The 21952-nt window shown below is 42.5% G+C and overlaps 1 protein-coding gene across 4 annotated transcripts in view; it reads left to right on the top strand.

Moving 5' to 3' along the window:
* The window catches only part of LOC133270495 (contactin-4), a 338999-nt gene that overhangs the window by 282042 nt on the left and 35005 nt on the right, over positions 1–21952 (top strand). For all 4 annotated transcript variants that reach the window (XM_061455704.1, XM_061455701.1, XM_061455702.1 and 1 more), the window contains one exon: positions 14878–15005. In XM_061455704.1, coding sequence (XP_061311688.1) covers positions 14878–15005 — 128 coding nt within the window. The remainder of the gene's footprint in view (positions 1–14877; positions 15006–21952) is intronic.

The raw sequence follows: 21952 nt of genomic DNA, 5'->3' as shown, positions 1-21952 counted from the left end.
TGCCAGCTCATTCATTCAGATTTCCTGGGTGCAGGAGGGATATTCAGACTTTGTGTGATTAGAGACAAATCCTGGTGCTACGCAGAGAGCTGCCAGCTGAAATTGAAATAAGCCCCTGTCACAGCTGCTCCACACTCCAAACTGCTCCAAACTCCACATCCTACAATGGAGCTGCAATTCTCTTTGAACTAGAGATCAGGAAGCATTTTTTTTAATCATTTAAACCAGTTAAATCAGCAGTTAATTTAAAGCAGTTCATTTTAAAACAAACCTCCCTTAATTTTCATATGGTTTTCCATAGCCCACAAAAAACCCAACACTGCACTGCAGCAAATCTGCAGGTGCTGTTACGTAGGTGCACAGCATCCGAAGGTCTGCTGCGGGAGCACTGGGATTTAAAGTTAGAACTGAGACTGGTCCTGTGATCCGCGTCAACAAACGGGGGTGCTTTGTCACTCCAGTGCACATACTGAACTGTCTTCTAATAACTTGCCACCAGAGGCCATTTTGTTAGACTTTCTTAAGAAAACTTCTCATGGAACTAGTCAAGAGGTGTATTTTGTAGTTGGCATAGAATGATTTTGCTGGGGTAGTGTAGGAAGGGGTTGTTAGGCACTGCTTTGTAAGGCAAGGTTTGCATCACTTTGCCTGCAAATCTCTTTTCCCAGGTGCTTGTTTTGGTCTTTCAGAAATTACTTTTAATTTACTTGCCATAATGGTAATAATTGCATTCATTTATTTCTCCCAGAGTTTTGTTTTACATGCCATGACAGAACAAGGATGAATGGCTTTAAACTGAAGGAGGGTAGATTTATCAGATAGTAGGAAGAAGTTCTTCACTATGAGGATGGTGAAGCACTGGCACAGGTTGCCCAGAGAAGCTGTGGCTGCCCCATCCCTGGCAGTGTTCAAGACCAGATTAGATGGGGCTTGGAGCAACCTGGTCTAGTGGAAGGTGTCCCTGCCAGTGGCAGGGGTTGGAAGTGGGTGAGCTTTAAGGTCCTTTCCAACCCAAACTATACTATGATGTATGGTATCAGTCTGTCACAGAGACATACTGTTACTTTCCAGAGTTGAGGCTATAGCATTGTGTGGCTCAAGAGCAGATGAGGGAGACATCATGTTTCAGTCTCTTGGTCTACCACGGTGGCTTCCTGCTATGCTCATTCTTCTTTCCTCCCCAGCTGTAGGCTGCATGGAGGAAAACCAAGATAGGTTTTATTCAGGGAAATACTGTATTTCTGCCAGTTTTGTGATTTCTTACCAGACACCTACCGAAGTGTTGATTAGCCAAAGCACTGTGGACAAGGTGTGGTATAGCAGCAGGATGAAGCATTTCAATCAGGGCTGGTTCTAATGGCCACACGAGTTGGAGAGCCCTGTTCTGGGGTGCTTCAGGGCATCACTGCAAGGAGGGGAGCAGGGCTGGCAGTGTCAGCTATCTCATGCACTTGGTAAGAGCTTGCATGCGTCAAAATCTAATGTGTATTCCCTTGAAATAATGAAAGTTTAAAATATGTACACAATGCTCTTCATTCCTAATGTTCTCTTAAAGCTCTTGGAAGTCACAATTACTCTGCTACCACACTTGTGCTCAGTGTAGGACAGAAAAATAATTGTACTTTTAAGCACCAAAACAAATTGCTGTTCTCCTATAATTGTTCTTGTAAAACCCTTACATCATTAGAGCTGTTTCTTTTCTATGAATATACAGTACATGCATTGTTTATCCAGTTTAATTGTAAGGAAAGAAATTCATAAAAAACAAATGATGTTCTGTGCTGGTAGCAAAGAATATGAAAGTGTCCAATTAAACATCCACTCACTATGACTTGTATAATAGCAACATCTGTTATCTTAATTAAACAAGTTTATGTATAAAGGGACCCTCATAGTGCACTTTGTTAGAGCAGCATCTGACCTAGATACTCCAGGCATGCTCACTATCCTCATGGAAATTTTCCCAGTTGGTCCCATTATCTTGCACTCTTGACAAGTTTTGTGATACATGAGCACAGTCTTGCACACACAAAGTCATGCTGCTTAAAGCAGGAACATTGTTGGGGATTTTTTTTAGCTGAAAACCAATATAAGTGCAGAAAAGCAGCATATAGCGCCACTTACCCATTGAGTTCAGTCACAGAAGCATTTGGAAGTGTAAGGAGTGCCTGGCCATCTTGGACCTTGTCAAATAAAGTTCAGGAGAGAAAACTGCATTTCCAGAAAGTGCTTACAATTCATTTTCAAACGGGCTTATGTACTTCAGGATTTAATTAATTCAGGACCAGATTTTTCCAAGTATTTCCTTGATGCTTTCCCCACTGTAGCCTAGTCAGAGACGATCTAAAAGCGTAAGTTCAGTTTTGAAAACCCTGGTGCCCTGGTAACTTCTGAAAAGAAGATGGGGAGTTGAGACTGGGAAGGAGCAATGAGAGTCCAATGGAGCCTCTCAGGACCCACCTGCAAACAGAATCCAAAGCAGAGCTGCCCCAGAATTCCAGCTTCATCAGAAGGAGATGTGGTCTGCTGCTCAGAGCCTGCGGGAAGGTCCAGAGCCCCTTGCTTGGGGCTGTAGGACTCCAGGCAGCTGTAGCTGAAAAGTGTTTCAGATACGTGAATACACAGCTGCGCCTGCAGGCTGATTAATATGGGCAGTGAATGTTAATTTGTTCGTGAAGAATGCCACCTGACACAGGCACTGCCAGCTGCTTCAGAGAGGAAGCTGAAGTCCTGCCTGCAGGAAGCAGAGCCTCTCCATCCCATCCCCAGTGTCCAGGCCAGCATGAAGCAAGCAGGAGTCACAGGGTAGAGCCCAAAGCCACAGCCTATCTCTTCTTCCAGGAGCTGGAGTGGTTGTAGCCAAGGAAGAGCAGAAAGCTCTCATCTGATTTTTTTTGTAGTCTTCTATACTTCAAAACTATTCAGAAAGACTTTACTCTGTGGAAGAGGGTTAGGCATGGTTTTCTCAATGGTTTCTCATCCTAAGGACTTCTCATAAGGGTTCTTGATTTACAGACCCCTCAGTTGGGTGTTATTTTTCTAACAGTGAAATTTTAATGTGTTCACTTCAGCGCTATGTCATTTGAAGAAGGAAAGATTGTGAAATCCTCTTGCAGTGTGTCTTGAGTTTAAAAAGTTGTCTAAGTTCCAATTTTTTTATTTGTTGCCTCAAACTTCCTAATGAGTGGCTAATTACTTTAAACAGCCAGAAAGAAAATGGCAATAGGACAAACAGCACATCTTTCTGAGTTCGGTGCCAGGGTCCAAACCATGCTTGTATTTTTATACTGATTACTTGAGAGATGAATTACCAGCAGTGGCTTTTGGACATGCAGCCTAGTGACACTTCAGCAGAAAATAAAACCTCAAAGGATGCTTCGCATCATTGTTTTGCATTAATTGTGTTGACTGTCTTTTTCTTTTAAATAAAGCACCTGTGCAATTTCTTTTAGGCAGACAGGTAACCAAACCATCAATAACTTGTCGGGTTTTCATTACATCTTGCCTAGGCAAAATGAAAAATGACAGCCTGCAAATAGCTTTTTGAAGTTTGATTCGACAATACAGCATTCATCTTAGTTTTCAAGACAATGGCAGAATATGGCTCTGCTTCATTGGAACATATGAGATAACTAACTTTTACCATTTTTCTGCAGAAAAAAAAGAACTAAAATTAACCAGGAAGCCACTTTATTCAGTGGTCAGAGGTCCTGGAAAGTAGCTGTCCTGGGCTTGATGGTCTCATATTTATGGAGTGCTTGTTTCCCAGCAGAAGCTGGTTTTAGCTCTGTATTGTCCTAGAAGATCACAGTATGTTTTAACACAAACTTGTCATGATTGTGGGTCTGTCACCTCAACACTAAGCACTTGTAGTTCAGTGTGTGCCAGTGCTAAAATCCACTGATTTGTGTGCTCTGAAATTGGTGCAAACCAGTCAGTGTTGACATAGTTCTCTTTAGGTCACTAACTTTTCCTTGCTTATGGATAGCTACATGGAACTCTTTTTTTCCTGTGTATCTGGCAAAGATAATCAATCCTGTTGCTTTTGTAGTTTGAGATACCTGTCATGTGCTTGTGCACATAACCTTATAAATGGTCTCTCCACAAAGCTTAGCTGTGCATCTGTTTTGCTTTAGCACCTTTCTGATGTGACTGAAGCTTTCTTCAGCGTTGATAGTAACTTGATGACTCCAGTTCATTCTTGCGTTGCCTTTTCCTTCTATTCTTGAGCAAATGTTTCTAGGAAGAGCTTATGTGAGAAGGGTTGGAGATTTATTTAGAATCCAGATTCAGTGCTGTTTTATTTGTATACATAAAGTCATTAGGCTGATCCTTAAAATTTGAATGTTCATTTATCTGCTCTTGTAGAGCTAGGAAATAATTTCATATAGCCAGCCCCAAACTGTTGTCGAGCATACCTGAGATGCCAATGAACGTAATCCCAACCTATGCCAAGTTTCAGCTAGTGTTTCAGAAATGAGACTCTCTCACCCCTTGATGCACTCTCCTGTAACATCAGCAATCTGTTCCTATTTTCCCAGCAGATTATTTTCATTGTCGTGTTATTGTAGTATTCAGTGATACACATGTAGGACATCACTGCTACCTCTGCTGCTGCTGGAATGAGCTTGTGACAGCAGCTCAGCTGTGGTTTGACCAAACTCACTGTGCTGCTGTGACACAGGGTCTCTAGAGAAGTCAGTGTGCTTTTGCCTTGGCACTTGTGTATTAATTTTAAAAGTAGAGCCCTGCTTGCAGAAGCAGGCAAAAGGAGAAAATGCAGTATCCGAGAGCCCCATCTCAGAGGCATCAGACATCCAGAGCACAGTAAGACATGTCCTGTGTTTACATATCCTTAACAGAAACACCGTCACTCACTGCATGCAGTTAAAAAGCTGCTGCTTTTCCTGCTTGAGGTGTCTCATCTTTATGATTATTAAGTTCATCACTAGGTGCCATACATACAGCTACAGATTATTTCTCCCACTCTGTAAAGATGCTCCAGTAAAGAGCGAGTTCCTCCCCGCAGTGCTGTTGTGTTGGAGGCAGCAGGATCTGGCTCCCAGCAGCGAGGCAGGCTTCTCTCTGTTGTAAGCACATGCTGCAGCCAAAGCTTTCAAAAATAAATGCCTGTAATTAGTCTCCTGAATGCAATTTGAAATTGATGTGTAGTTCATACTTGTCCTCCAGTTGAACAGAATAGTAATAATGATTTTAGTAAGTCTGTAGCATTTTGAAGGGGAAAAAAATTCATCAAATATATCTTCTCTTGAATATTTTCATGACTGAGAGTAAGAAGGTAGTGATTTTACACTTAGGGCTACATTTTAAGAAACGCATGTTTAAAATCCAAGGAAATAATTATATGTCTACAGGGGGAAAGGATTCCTAATGAACTTTTTAGACAACCTACCTGACTTGGTGATATTTTTGATGATTATTTAAACATAATTTTTAAGTGGTTTAAATGCATCTTTGGATCTTGCAAATCTCTATTAATGTCAATTACAAGCACAGTGGGTAATTTGTACTGTGGGCATTCTTTTGTTGAAACTAGAGGAGAAGGTGTTATCTTTGAAAGACTATGTCTTTGGGCTTCTATTCAGGTGGTATCATCTGGAACAAATAAGCTGAGAATGCATTTGCTGCTTCTGCTCTAACCTCATGAATGCTTCCAGAAATGGTTTATGTCCAGCTGATGCTCAGAAAATCTTGCATGTTTGGGTTTTTTTTCCTGATAAGAGAACCATTTTTATGAGCTTCAGTGGAGTTCCCTTTAGTGTTCATGTTCTCCAAGCCTCTGAAGCATTTGTTGTAAGTAGAGTGATGGCATATCCTTGCTGGGGAAGGAGCTGTTGTCGAGGGTGGCTGGAGGCTGTGCTTGCAAATTTGATTCCTCAGGTTTCCACAGACCCTCTTCATAGACTGGAAGTCATTCAGTCTGTGCCTCTGGCAATGGTCACAGCACCTGCTGGTCTGTACACACGATTCACCTCACTTCTGAGTGTGAGAGAATGCTTTGTGAGGAGCAGCATGCCTCTGGGTGGGTAAGTTGGCACAAAGGGATCTTTTAGCCTTTCATGGGGTGGATTGCAAGTGCAAGTGCTTTCCCCTACACTGCCACCAGCAACAGCCCCTCCAGGGGAGAAGTCGTGAGGCTGTGGATGTGGAGCATCCCCATCCTCATGATTTATGGCAAACTTAGTTCATAAAAATAAACTGCAAAATTGAAGAGCTATGTCAAAAGGGCAGTTTCCCATGGGGGATGGCCTTCATTTCCCACCAAAATCAAAGGAAAATTGGCACTTTGCACCGCTGGACCCTTCTATACTTGAGAAATCTTCCTGTGTAGTTCAAATAATTATTGCCTCATGTCTCAGGAATGAAAGCTTTCCTTTGCGTTACTCAAATCTGCTTCCTCAAATATTTTTTTTCATGACATGGTCTTCTCACTGTATTTATTTTAATTTTGCTTGTAGTGAAAAAACAGCAGTATGGGAGAGAAGGCAAAAGATTTCTATTATTTGAAATTCACCGCAGCCTACTCATTTCCTTCAGGGTCCCTAGGAGTGTTTGTATTTGGTTTTCATTTGTTTCTTCCCATTATCTGCATCCCTTAAGAAAGATATTTTGTAGAAAACTCTTCTTAGATAACCTAGGGATATTTTTATATTTGAATTATGACTGTAGGCATCTTTAAACAATTTACATGAAGTCTCTAATAGCAGTAAATGCTTTCCCTCCCACTGCCCCAATCCCTTGGGATGAGATTTTGTCACTTCCAGGCTTGTCTTAAAAATTTATGGACAAAAAAAGAGGATGATGACAAAACACAGCTTTTGTGTTTATAGATATTAATACAGGCTAGGTGCAGTATTATTTATTTGGACTGCTCCATCACTGCAGATAAACACTTTGTTGAAAAAGAAAATTGTGGGAGAACTTAGGATGCCAGACCCATGACTGGTTAAAGCTGATACTGAATTCAGTGGTGCTGTGTTTGATGTTGCCAAGGAAGCCCCTGCTATTTTCTAAAAAAAAAAATACTTATCTGGGCAAAATATGTTCTTTTTTCTCACTCTCCTTAGAAAAATATTTACAGGGTTTTATGAAACAATTGCAATATATACTCTCCTCACCTTTAGTTCTTCATGCTTAGCTAGCCTGTAACTGAAAAGTCCCAGACGAAAACGTGTTTACACACAACTGTTCACATCTCTGGAAGAAGTGTTCTTAGCATTTTCTCAGAGATCAATATTGAAAATTAAGTAAGAAAAAAAAGTGGAGTACTCTATTTTTCAATGCAGCAAGGTAAGAGCAGCTATTACCTGGGAGACCTTCCAGAAGATTGATTTTAATTCTTTTTTTTGCCTTTTTTAATTTTTTTGCCTTTTTTAATTTTTTTTTTTTTACTTTCCCAGTGCACAGAAAATGCCAAAATGAACCCAAATTCTGTGCACCACAGATGTCTAGCCAATTCACCGTTGCCGTAATTTACTACTAAAGCTGCTGGTGTGACTTCTGTGACCCCATTGTACTAGTAAAAATGGTGCAAAGGTGATGTTCCTCAGTGCCTTCTCCAGCCAGTGTTTTTCCTTGGACAATATCTATGTGTTTTACAGACTGAGGAGCACTCTCACAACAAATAGCCCAGCAGCCCCACGTAGTTGTGCAACCCAGAACCTCAGGAGTTCAAACACTTCATCCTCAGGTTCTTCAGCTCCATTAGAAATGTATCTGCAGCAAAGCTTGTGGGGAATGTTGTACTAGAGTCAGTACAACAGGGTTTTACCTTGGTTTATTTTGTGCAAATATAGTTCTTACCTGAAAATTAGTTATAGGGAATTTGCTGTTAAGAGACCTGCCAGTTGTCATGTATAAGGAAGGCCTTATCTAATGCCTGCTTTCACCAAGAGAAAGACATGCACTAAATTAAATGGGCTTTGACTGAGGCTCTAAATTAGCTCAGGCTTTTCTGTGAACCATGAAAAGACAAGTAGTTATAGACAAATAAGTGCCAAAGCAGCTGTAGGTGGTTGTCTAAATCAAACCTAACAGGACCTGGACAAGAAGTTGCTAATGAGTAGAAGACTGCCTGTGCATTATGGCAGTTCGCATCAGTTGTGAATTTAGATGGACAATCAAGTGGAAACGGCTGTACTGCTGATCCAGCAGACAGTATTGTCCTGCATTTCACCCAGACTTATCCTAACAGCTGTTAGACACAAACACAGCTTGTCCCATCCTTGCTTATGTTGTTGTCCTGACCATAGCCCTCAGGATGTGTTGATGCCTCTCACTACTGGCAGTGTGGACACCGTGCCTTTCTCACCCACTTTCAGAAACATCTGGAGTAAGAGGATGTGGGCAAAGCCCAGGCCTAGAAAGCCCTGTCCTCTTAAGGGCGGATGCTCAGCAGTTTTGTCTAGTACTGGTGTGATGTGGGAAGTCTCAGATGGCACGACAGGATGCTGGATGGGGATTAGGCTCAGGGCTTTCTCCTTGCTCTTTCCTCCCTGCACAGCAGGGACCACCAAGGGTGTTGAGTGAAGCCTCAAGAAGTCGGCTTTGACCTCGGCATATATTTCAACGAGGATTAATGTTATGAAGCAGGGAAAGCTCTGACCTTACTGTTATTTATTAACACAACGTTGTAGTCAAACACGAAGGCAGCATCCCAGGGCCAGAGAAATTATTAGCTGTGGGCCATGTTCCAAACCAGCCCATTCTTCAAGTGAGAAGCAGGTACTGATGAGCAGTGTCCCTGATTTCAGGGAGGGCTGTGCTCTGAGCAGTAAGTCCTCCCTTTCAGCCAAACCTGTATTTCTAAATTTCACTGTATTTTCCTGAAATAACCTAATGGCCAATGCTGCATTTATGAGGTCATTTTCATAATCCCAGTCTCTGCCTCATTGCATCGGAAGCTTTATTAAAAAGGTAATAAACTGCTACAAAGACCTGTGATAAAATAATTTGATAAATAATGCAATTGCCTGGAATCATTTACATTTGCAGTAGAGTTGTGGTGTGAAACAAAGTTGCTGTGAGGCTAAAAATTGCTCTAGATATTCCTGCCTATGAACTATGGGAAAAGACTGAGCAAATCCACTGCTGGGGTTGCAGTCGGATCTGTCTCATGCTCCTTCCTCTGCTTCCAATCCTCCTCAGCCCAAGCAAGGCACCAGAGGATGGACAATAGGCCATTCATCATGTTGGCTGAAATACAGTTTTTCACAGGTACATTTAACCTAAATCCTCTCTTAGAAGACGGATTATCTCTTAGAAGAACTCTGGCACCGCAGTCTCTTTTCAATAGCCATGTCAACCACTGCCACAAAGGCTGTACATGAAGGGATCAATGGTTGTTTTATCTCAAATTACACTCAGTGTGTGTTTCTTCCAACTGACATTCATTCAAATGCTTTCTGTAAGACATCTTTTCTCCCTGTAATAGAAAAAGTATGGGACATCCTAAGCATTGTTTCCTGTGGAAAAAAATATATATATTCACTTGGCTAAGCATGAAATATTTGGGATGCATGTGTTTAATCAGCAGTGAAAATAAGTGTAGCTGTGCTTGTATTTCATAAGTTAAAATGCTAAAATTATCAGATAAGAAACAGCATACCTTATTTAATTACAGCAGTTCTAATAAAACCATTTGAGAGGAATAGAAGTTAGTTTATAATTATGATTACTTTGCTCCAAAGAAACACTGGAGCTCTAACCTGCAGCCCCATAGTTGTGCTGCCTCCTGTGAGCTGTGTCCCTTTGGAAGGTAACCACTACCATCGCATGCACAACCTGCCATATGCACTGCATTTGTAGTCTATTCATATCCCACATGCTTCCATCTGCTGAACAGAAAAATAGAGGGCAAGCTGTGTAGAAGATATTGAGGGATACCTGCAGTATCATCTGTCTGGTGCAGATCTATTGGTAATATGTGTGCCTTGTGAGTTAGAAGATAATTCACAAAGAAAAGGTTAGCACATGGACCTGCTGCTCATCTCTGCAAAGGTTTTCAACAGGCAACTGAAAGGTGCAGGTGAGGTTGAACAGCCCGTGGCTCTGTGGTGCTGAGGTGTTTGGCTCCTGGACCCACATAGATTTTCTTTTGCTGAAACAGCAGTGCAAGATGTTACAGTAGGTACCGTAAGTCTAGGATTTTTAGGCAAACATTCTTTCAAAGCTTGAGGTCAAACCTGAGCAGCAGGTCATAGGCATGCTTTTAGATACAGTCAGGCACCCACAGGTCAGATTTCCTCGGAGATGGGCTGGAGGTAATTACTGGTACTCTGTTTTATGATGTGCTCTGGGGGTTTGGCAGTTTTCAGTCATTGTTTATATTCGAAATAAGGGCTTGATCTTGTTTTCAAAGAGTCAGTGATAAAACTCTTAACTGTTCTCATCAGGACAAGTTTTATCCCTAAATGCGTACGTTACTGACTGAGAGATATTTATCTGTTCCTGGGAATCCTGCCCAGCAGTGCAGAATGCTGTGGTGAGCTGCATGAATCAGATGTTGTGCTTAATTTGGGGTTGCAGGTAACACAACCTGCTGACGGGAGACTTAACAGATACAGAGGATGTGTCGTGAGCCGAAAAATAAGTGCTAATAGATCAGACCAAAATGATTATGTGCTGCTGGTTTTCCTCATACTGCTCCAGGTCTGCCTGACCTTTTCCATCCGTCTCCAGTTGCTGCTGGAGACACTGGGCAAGTTAACGTTGCTGTATTGATCTCAGCAGAGGACTGTGCTGATGTGGCTGTGGTGCTAAAGTGTGGGTCCTTTCTAGGTAGCTTGGGTATCTTCATAGAAGAGCTCTGTGCAGCTGCAGCATACACTTAGGTATATAGGTCATCCATGATGACTTGTCTTTCTTCCAACTTCTCAAGGATGTTGCCAACTTAAGATGCATTCACACCTGCAGAGCTGGGAAAGGGCACATGCAGGAATCGGGAATACGGCATCAACAAGAAACTGCTATGGAATCTCTGTGCCTCTCGGTTAGGAGCAGGTTTCTTTAGGGTGATGCAAAGTGTTCAGTTTGCAGCTTTTTACGTTTGCTGCTGCAATGGCAAAAAAAGAAACAAAATAGGAAAAGATTGCTAGGGAAGAATGTTTTCAGCATTTTTAAAGGTCCTTTGTCCCCAGAAGAGTTTTGATCAAAATACTGACAAGGTCAGCTCTTCCTGGGGTAGAACCCGAAGCTTCAGTTTAGGAAACAAACAGTCCTTTTATCTCCTAATTTCAGATGTGTCTCTGCTCTCCATGGGACTGAAATCTCCAGTTGACACACAGACCAACTTAGAATTGCTATGTTTAAAATAGATGACCTTTCTTTACGTAAAGATGCAGAACTATCTTGCATCATCTTTTTCTTTTTCAAATGGGTATTTTTATCTTCTTTGATTTTTCTCTGCTATTTGCAGTGACCATGAGGCAGGTTAGCACTAGAGCAGTTGCGTTAACCTGTGCAAGAGGAATTTTAGATTTTTAGCTGTTGTTACCACTGTTGTGGTTAGTGGTGTCAGGGAACCCAGAACATTCGATAGCAGGTCAGTAGCTCATTTTTTGAGTTTATATTGGTTTAGAGAGGTGCATCCTCACTCAGCAACCATTATGTTCTGAATGCATGTGTTTATCAGAGACATGATTTGGTTTTGCATCTTCCTAGGCATCTTATTAGAAAACATTCGGGAGTGGAGAGGTATGTCAGAAGAGGAAGAAAGCGTACTGAGCAGTGCTTCATTTAATTTGAACTCTGTGTCTTGACAGAACTTTTCCAATCAAACTGCTAGAAGTGGTTGATGAGGTGGCTGATGTTTGCTTTCAAGCCAATTAGCAGTTTGAGAACCCTCGTGGCCTGAAATGAGCCTCTCCTCTCGCTTGATGCAGATCTGTATGCAAAGAAAATTTGTGAATTAGCAAAACAGTGAAAGTCCTTCCTGCTTTCTGAACTAACTGTGACAAAATTCAAAGTGTTAAATAAATTACTTGTTAATTTCTAACACATTGGATTCAAATTAGAGGACAAAACATTCAGTGTAGAAAAGCACCTTCAGCAAAAGGAGCCACATAACTGTAGGGCCTCCTAATCAATGAGTCACAGTAAGGTTTTAATGGTCTGATTTACTTTAAAAAAGAATAACTTGCATGATTGTTTTAATACTGGTGGTTTACAGGAGTGTGCAGGGAATTACTTTGTTACTATATGGGAATTAAACGTGCATGGGACTCTCTGGGAAAGGGTTTGGAGACCTTGGTGCAAGTCTCACCTGAACTCTTTGCATCATGTTACCAGGGTTAAAGCATGTCTGTGTGCTCAAATTGTAAAGCCAACCAAGCATGGCTTTCTGCTTAGAAAGGGAAGGAAATAAAGACAGCATTAGCTGAGATTTGCCAAAGCTGATGGTGGACTAATTGTCCTCATCCGAAGAACGTCTCTAGAGTCATCCAGTTCAGATTAACTACAAGCTAATTTTACACTGGGAATAAAAATAACTAGAAGGAAACCAGTAACATGAGAAAGAGATAGAAAAGGTATTAGAATTTGAAAATAAAGCTGGCTGTATTAACAGATAAAATTAAAATGATCTATGGAAGAGATTATGCAGTAAATAGGTTCCAACCATATGGCTAAAAAGAAAACATAAATAAAAATAAAATCTCAACTGTACAGAAATAGTCTAAACCATCACTTTTATCTGGATTTCTTGGGATGGCACAACTGTGCAGGGAGAGAATGCAGAGCCTGGCAGGGGCAGTGCAGGAGCTAGGTGGTCCTTCTTGAGCTGGAGCATATTGCTGAGCTTGTTCTGTCGTTTATATTGATTTGAATTTTAATGCATGCCAAGGGCACCTTCAGCTTTCAGAAAGGCACTGTTGTTTCCCAAGACTTGAAATTGATAACAGCAGTAAATAATTCCTTGGGAGCTCCTGGTGCTGCTGCTGCCCAGGCTCCTGCACTGGAGGCCAGTGTGGCAAGTCCTGTTCTCCATTGCACATTTAATGTAATATGTGCATTGATTTGTGCCAACATAGTAGTGAAGATAAGAGACAAGTAGCTATATACTACTCTCTTCCAATTACTGAGTTGGAGCAACTGCTACAGAAGCAAATACATGGCACTGGACTCCTGCAAAAATAAATTACAGTAGTGAATGTTACTGACTGCAACAATTTGGAGACCTATAAGCCAGTTGAGAAACTTCTATTAATATCACTGCTACTGATGTGTGAAATATAACCTCTGTCCCTGGTCTTGGGCAGCTGGCCTGCATGTTGCTGTGCTGCTGCAGGAGCACGTCAGGGAGAGGCTAGCCAGGATGGAGATTTATTGGCTGCTGTTGGAACATCTTGCACTGTCTTTCTCCTCCTCGCTTAGTACTGTTGTTGTAAAGACACTCAGACTGTCCCATTTTTCTAAGCAGGTCTATGCACGTGGACTGAGTAGCCCGTGTGTGCCCATCAACAGAGTATGGCATAACAAAAGGCACCTGCACCAGGTCCCTTCAGTGAGATGGTATCTCCTGAGTCTCGCTGCAGACCATGTTGGTTCAGCCCAGTGGCTGCAACTGGCAGCTGGGGAGCCCCAGGGCTGGCATGGGCTGATGTCCTTTGTGCCTTGTGTCACCCTGTACTTTATTTAGCTGCCTCAGTGCTGTCCCATGGATGCAAGAAAAGATTTGTGCTGATTCGTGCAGTCTGTTTCTTAAAGCCTTCTCAGGTGGGAAGTGCCATCTGAACACTTCTGCAGTGGTGCAAGGATTGTTTGCTAGCTTTCTTTCTTCCTCATTTCTCAGTCCAGTTGTGCAGATTCTGATTGGCATTAAGGATGCAGGAAGGCTTCTTTGCTTTCTTTCAAATTAGTTAAATTGGGAAATAATTGAGCTGGAGAATGCAGGAATTAATACAAGGTTTTTCAATGCCGGTCTGATAGTGACTGAAGGAGAGAAAGCAAATTGTGCTGCAAAACCTAATAGTGAGCAGAAAACCAAGTATTTTGCTGAAAGAGGTGATAATAGCCTGGGGGAAAGGTTTTTCTGGAGTCTCCTTAGATTATGCTTTTACAGGGCACAAGTAATTCATGTTTTGATGGGATTTACTGGGCAGGATCAGTTTCTCTGTCTTCATTGACTTGGAACAGAGGCGAAAATGGCACAGAAGACAAAGCAAATTGTGAGCACAAGGAAAACCTGAAATACAGCCCTTGTGCAAGAGGAAGGGCTGGGGATTAAATTGCCATCCTCGCCTGCATTGCACCCTCTGAGACATATGTACCGCTGAAGATACCAGCACTGTTTTGACTGGGAGTGCATATGCAAGGACAGGATGGGAATGAAATAGGGTAATTTTGTTTTAACCTGCAAGTGCCACTGCAGATAAGCCCCACGGGCTGTTACACTGCAAACAGAGAGCTGGGGAGCACGGAAGGGAAGGTTGGCAGTGTGGTACCCTTGCTGAAAAGCCAAAGCAGCAATGAAACACCTGCTTCTCTGCATCTGTTCGGTACAAGCTTTTACACTGTTAAGCAGCGAGCGTGGAGAATTTGAGATGTAGCCTGTGTACCACATGTTGCAGGGGTTGTCATGGTGAGTGCTGAATATCAAAGTACAGACACATGTAAAACCTACACAAGCTGCTGGTGTGTAAATTAAAGTTGCCCTTAAGTAAAGACACAGAAAACTCATGTAAATGATGCATTCAGTATTTATGAATGATGTCCTGAGAGATTTCTGCCAGCTAAACTCCCTCTGTAATAATGGGCAATGGACTTTCTGTTGTTCAGACCATCAATTATTAATGAAGACTCAAAATAGTTTTATGTTGATTTAAAATCATTAAACTTTTGTCCCTGCTGTCTTTCCAGAATCACTGTTTTGGATGATGGGAGCCTCCGGATTGTCAACGTTACCAAATCCGACGCGGGAAGTTACACCTGTGTGGCAACAAACCACTTTGGGACAGCAAGCAGCACGGGCAGCTTGGTTGTGAAAGGTAATTGCAGGTTTTATTACGTATGACTGATACTTCATCTCAGCACCAAAGAGCATCCCAAGCAGCCATATGCATGCTGTACCTTTCCCCTTTGATGCTGATGTGAGTGAAGCCCAGGGGCATTAAAAGGTCTTTTGCATCTCAGAAACCTGCTGAGCCTCATGGGTTATAAACATTAAGAGCAAGGTGTCTGTGGTTGGACTGACTCATGGCGCTTACAGCAAGTTAATGTATTTGCTTTCACTTGTAGTTTAAAACTATACTGCAAATGACATGGGAATTGTAACACAAAGCTAGGCTCCTGGTCCATATCATTGTATGACTTGTTTCTAGTAATGTCCAGTAATTATGCTTGAGAAACACTTCCTGTCACTGCAGCTAGCTGTGTCCTGAGATTCAGCTTTGCAAAGGACTTCCATAAAGCCGTGGCGTACCCATGGGGAAACATTACCCTCAGCATGCTGAGGTTTAGAAACGTGTCTTATCTAGTTCAACTTCATTTCTTATTATTCCTAAACTTTTACCATCTTTTTAAAAACCCTGTAAAATCTTTTATACATCTTGTCTTGTTGCAGAAGAATGCAAGAGTTTCACCCTTGCAGTGCAATGTTGTGATTTTCAAAGAGACACGCAAACTCTTATTTTCATTATTTCCTATCCAGGGCTCAAGTTTTGCATTTCAGGAATTCTGAGTCTTTATTCATGTGTATTCAGAATTTTTATGTCAAATATTTTTTAGAAAAGTAAAAGCTGTAACATTTGACAATGATTTTTGAAGTAATAATATGAGAAACAATGAGAGACGCTGACAAATGTCTCTAATTTTTGGCCTGCTTATGAGTATTCCAATGTCTGATGAATTATTATAGGCAATGAACATATGGATTATTACACTTATAATCACTCTCCATCTCTTTCTTATTTGGGAAAAAAACTATATTGGATAACAAACCAGGCAAGATTGATTACAAAGCAATAAATTAATCACAGAGCTCTAATACTGTCAGTTTTAATTCTCTCTTATATTGGCATTGATGAATAGTATTCAGTTAGAGGCTCTCCCCATCAGTTATTTCTACAGTACATAGGGAATACTTTAAAATGTTTCAATGCAAGTTTGAACCCTTGGTTTTTTTATAGTTAGAACCCATTTCAGCAAATAATGTCATGATCAGGCAATTAGATCAGCCTTAGATCTCTGTATGAGTGGATTCTGGGCATTTCTTAATCTGGGTTGCCCTAAGGAGGCATCCACAGCAAATAGCTAGGAAAGCACTGCTCATGGAGCATGAATGTAAGAAAGACTTTGTCTGTTATCGAAACCCAGCCCAAACATCCATCCCTGGGTTCTGTGGGGAGAGCAGTGGGGCAGCACATGCTCATGGTAGGAGGCACTGGCTTTTCCTCTCCAGGCTGGGCACAGCTGAGGTCATGCTGGTTTTTGTAGTGCTGCAAGGGTTGAATCAAGGTTGGCAGTTCAGGGGCCACTTGTACCACTGTAAAAAAGACAATCATTCACTGGCTTTTACAATCAATAGCCATCTGTTACTGAAGAGTCCTGCTTCTGTAGTTCATGGCTTATCCTTTCTTCCTCCCGGCACTCAAGGAATAGCCTGTAACTCCCAAGCACAGTAGTCAGCAGCTATTGTACCTGATCTTTGGGTTCACATGGTTTACAAATCACTTTTCTTTGTGGTAAGGTTATAAAGGATTAGCAAGTGCTTTTTTCTCCCTCAGTGCTCCATTTTAACTCGATTCCATTAGCATTAATGGGAGCAACACATGTGCATGAAGCAGAGAATAAACTCTTCAGCCCAAGATGTGGATATTAACAGCAAACTGAGAAATGCAATTTCAAAGTCTATCCCATAAAAAGTATAAAAGAGCAGAAACTATTCTGAACTCCAAATGAACTGTGTAAAATACTGTATTACATACTGAAATGCTTGAGTTTCTCTGCCCTAAGTAAAACACCAGCAAGTTTTGATGGAAATATGACTGAATACCTTATTTCAACTCAGTTTTGTGGTGTACAAAATGACAAATTTATCAGCTGATGAGGTTTTTGACCTTAAGATATGCTTATATTTTTTTCTAATTCATCTTATGTCATTGAGTAAAAAACTGTGAAGGTCAAAAGACATTTTTACTAACCTTCCTCTGTTCTTCCATTAATATTGAAGGGGGGATTTGTGTTGAGTTTTGTGGGGTGTTCTAATTTTCTTTCTCAGGGGGAGATGCTGACAGTGTCAAAGACAGTGTAGACAAAGATGGGAAGGGGAAGAAAATATCTGTTACACCAGAAACAAGGAGCTTAAAATAAATCTCTGGCAAACAACCAGCAAGGGATGGATAAATATTCATATTATGCATGAGTAGACAGCTTAAAAAATATGAAATTCTGATGGGTGCCCACAGGGCTGTGTATTAACATGCTGTTGTCAGAGCTGGTGAACCTCAGTGGCTTTCCAAACCAGTGAGATTGTGGTTTGGGTTTGTTCTGTTGGTTGGTGCTAAATGAGAACCGCTCTGGCCCCCAAGACCTGAAATCTTGCAGGCTTGCATGTACAGTTTGACCTTTAAATTAAAAAGCAGGATTGAATTTGTAAGGATAGAGAAGAATCCCACAGCCAGTGTTCAGAGCTCTTTAAAGCATGGCACGTGTTTACATGTAGTATATAAATACTAATTTTCCATCTTTCTTCTCCCATTTTTTTCCATACATGAGGCTAAGTTTTCGATTCTTCCAACACAGAAACACTACAGACTTTCTCAGTACCAGGGGTTTAAATGACAAATAGTGTAAGCATGTGTAGACTGTACAATACTGGTTTATTTGTATTTAGCGCAGTGGTATAAGTTGGCTAATATAGCCGCAGCTCTGAAATAAGAAACAAATTTCAAGGCATTGCAATAAACGCTCAGATTGTAGGAAGTGCAAGGAAAGGTTCCTGATGCCAACAACCCAGGCTGTGCACTAAGATCCAAAAGAAGTATTAGGTATGGAAGAAGCAGCACAAACAAGTGATGACAGGAATGCAGATGGCAATAGCGTGTCACAACCATTTCTTTCACACAAAGAGAAAAGCCTTGTCAAGCAGCTTGTTTCCCAGCAGACACACTAAGTGTCTTGACGAGCCTGTGGCCAGCTTGGCTTTTGTAACATTGGAGGTGAATAGATCATGGTACCCACCTTAGATGCATGAGGCTGCTTCTTAAACATCTGCTTTCCTTTTGGCTGTGTCCTAAGCTATAAATCTATAAATATTTATTTTTATATATGTGTGTCCCTACAGAGCTACCTGGACAGGCAGGATCAATGAGCTGTGATGAATTGTATGAGGTTGAAAAATACATATTTTTTATAGAATTTATATATACATCTATAAATCTAATAATTCAGCTAGAGTCTGCAGCCTGTTGCTTTGTAGTGTGGTCCTTTGTAATTTCAGACAGTAGCAATGTGTTGTGCTCCAGCAGATGAGCAGTTACAGACGTGAGCGTGGCTGCTGCTGCTTCCATGCTTGGAGCTGTGTGGTATAGAACTGTCCACAGAGGAAAAGTGGCAGGATTGTCCTTCAGTGGAAATGTTCTCAGGTTTTAAAGCACTCCAGCCTGCCACAAATAGCTTTTCATACCATTTATTATCCTGTTGCCTTTGACTGCAGACCAGGATGATCTAGTCCACTTACCTCTGTGGTTTAATGGACAGAAGGAGGATGTGAATGCTTGGTACAGTCTGGACAGTTCTGTTCTTGTCGGGAAATACAGCAATTCCGATCACATTGTTGCATCTCTGACAAGGGCAAGTTCCAATGACTTTATTCGCCTGTTTGGTTATGATGCACCTTTACCATTTTCCAACTGCTATTTGCTCGTCTCATTTGGACTGTCACAGGAAGGCTCAAGGCAGTAAATGGAAGAGAACTTTTGTTAGCTGGTATCTGTATCACTTTAGCAGAAAAAGAATACAAAGATAATGTCAGTAGGTTATTTTTTCCTCACGCTTAAATAGACTGATAGTCTTCATTTTGTCCAGCACAGTGATCCAAATTATTTTCTGTAAAATCACATATTTCCCATTCCAAGCCTATTCCTTTGTATGAATCTTGAACTGGGGTATTGCACTTAAAATTGAAATGAGTGATTAGATACCGTTACTTCTGGACTATTATTGAGTAACTTTTCAGAGTCTTCAAATGTTACTGCCTTTAAATCTGCAATTCTTACTGTGTTATTCTAGTCCTTTAAAAGAGGCTGATCTGGCAGGTTAATAAATGGTTAGAACAGTAGTGCCATAGTCAGGGGTTTGGGTATTTAGAACATGGGACTCAATTGGACAGGGCAGGTCTACTGGAGGCTGGTGGAGCTGGTCTCAGAGTGAAGGGGAAAAGCTGTTTTGGTAGGAGGCTTGCCAGGCTGGTCAACAAAGCTTTAAACTAGATGTGTTGGGGGAGGGAGGCATCATTCCATCCCAACACTTCCAGTCAGTTGCCAGCACCTATAATAAATGCCTGGAGCAATGTAGAGATATCCCAGCCGCTCCAGCCAATGAGCCGGCTTCATTTGGAGCTCGGCTCAGATGTCTCTATACAAATGCCCGTAGCATGGGGAACAAACAAGAGGAATTAGAGATGTGTGCATGTCTACAGGGGTGTGATATAACAGGCATCACAGAAACATGGTGGGATGGCTCCTATGGCTGGAGTGTTGGAATGGAAGGTTACAGGCTCTTTAGGAAGGACAGGCCTGGCAGGCGGGGAAAGGGAGTTGCACTTTATGTTAGGGATAGGCTGGAGAGTATGGAACTGTGTCTGGGGAGAGGGAGCAGTTAACAGAGAGTTTGTGGGTCAGGGTTAAAGGGGATATAGCTATGGGAGACATTACTGTGGGGATCTGTTACAGACCGCCTGACCAGGAGGAATCTGTGGATGAAGCACTCTACTGACAGATAGGAAAAGCCTCACATTCACAGGCCCTTGTCCTCATGGGTGACTTCAACCACCCTGACATCTGTTGGAAGGACGGTACGGCCCGGCACAAGCAATCCAGGAGGTTCCTCGATTGTGTGGAAAACAACTTCTTTCTGCAAGTAATAGAGGAGCCGACAAGGAGAGGTGCCATGCTTGACCTCGTGCTCACCAACAGGGAAGGGCTCGTTGGAAATGTGATGTTCCAGGGCAGCCTTGGATGCAGCGATCATGAGATGGTCGAGTTTGAGATCCTCAGGACAGTGAGAAGAGCATGCAGCAAGCTCACTGGCCTGGACTTCAAAAGAGCAGACTTTGCCCTCTTCAGGAACCTGCTTCGGAAGGTTCCATGGGATACAGCCCTAGAGGGCAGAGGGGCCCAAGACTGTTGGTTGATATTCAAGGATCACCTGCTACAAGCTCAGGAGTGTTGCATCCCCACCCGAAGGAAGTGCAGCAGGAGGGCCAGGAGACCTCCTTGGGTGGATAAGGAGCTCCTGAGGAAACTTAGAGGGGAAAAAAAAGGCTTATAAAAGATGGAAGCAAGGACAGGCGGTCTGGGAAGAGTACAGGGATGTTGTCCAGGAAGCTAGAGACCAGGTTAGGAAAGCTAAGGCCCAGTTAGAATTAAACTTGGCTAGGGATGTGACAGATAACAGGAAGGCATTCTATAGGTACATTGCAAGTAAAAGACAGACTAGGGAAAACATGGGCCCCCTCAGGAAGCTCTCGGGAGAACTGGCTACACAGGATTTGGAGAAGGCTGAGGTTCTGAATGACTTCTTTGCCTCGGTCTTCACTAGCAAAGGCTCTGACCAAACCACCCAAGTCTTGGAAGGCAGATGCAGGGACTGTGAGAATGAAGACGTTGCACCCACTGTAGGAGAGGATCTGGTTCGAGACCATCTTAAGAACCTGAACGTGCACAAGTCCATGGGTCCTGATGAAGTCCATCTGCTGGTCCTGAAGGAGCTGGCGAATGAAGTTGCTAAGCCACTGGCCATCATATTTGAGAAATCACAGCAGTCAGGTGAAGTTCCTGATGACTGGAAAAAGGGAAATATAACCCCCATTTTCAAGAAGGGGAAAATGGATGACCCGGGGAATTACAGAGCAGTCAGTCTCACCTCTGTGCCTGGCAAAATCTTGGAGCAGATTCTCCTGGAAGGCATGCTAAGGCACATGAAAAACAACAAGGTGCTTGGTGACAGCCAGCATGGCTTCACTAAGGGGAAATCCTGCCTGACCAATTTTGGTGGCCTTCTATGATGGGGCTACGGAACTGATGGACAGGGGTAGAGCAGTTGATGTCATCTACCTGGACTTGTGTAAAGCGTTCGACACTGTCCCACACGACATCCTTGTCTCTAAATTGGAGAGACATCGGTTTGATGGATGGACCACTCTGTGGATAAAGAACTGGCTGGATGGCCGCACACAAACAGTTGTGGTCAATGGCTCAATGTCCGGCTGGAGACCAGTAACGAGTGGTGTCCCTCAGGGATCGATGTTGGGACCGGTCTTGTTTAACATCTTTGTTGCTGACATGGACAGTGGGATTGAGTGCGCCCTCAGCAGGTTTGCCGATGACACCAAGCTGTGTGGTTTGGTTGATACCCTGGAGGGAAGGAATGCCATCCAGAGGGACCTCGACACGCTTGTGAGGTGGGCTGATGCCAACCTCATGAAGTTTAACCATGCCAAGTGCAAGGTCCTACACCTGGGTCGGAGCAATCCCAGGCACAGCTACAGGTTGGGCAGAGAAGAGATTCAGAGCAGCCCTGTGGAGAAGGACTTGGGGGTGTTGGTTGATGAGAAAATGAACGTGAGCCGGCTTCAGTGTGCACTCGCAGCCCAGAAAGCAACCGTATGCCGGGCTGCATCAAAAGGAGCGTGACCAGCAGGTCGAAGGAGGTGATCCTGCCCCTCTACTCTGCTTTTGCGAGACCTCACCTGGAGGCTTGTGTGCAGTTCTGG

This window comes from Pezoporus flaviventris, unplaced genomic scaffold, assembly GCF_033815535.1.
Source record: "Pezoporus flaviventris isolate CSIRO_AGI_PZ_B2104156 unplaced genomic scaffold, CSIRO_AGI_Pfla_v1 ptg000021l, whole genome shotgun sequence".
In the NCBI taxonomy this organism is placed as follows: domain Eukaryota; kingdom Metazoa; phylum Chordata; class Aves; order Psittaciformes; family Psittacidae; genus Pezoporus; species Pezoporus flaviventris.
This window is presented reverse-complemented; position numbering and strand designations above follow the sequence as displayed.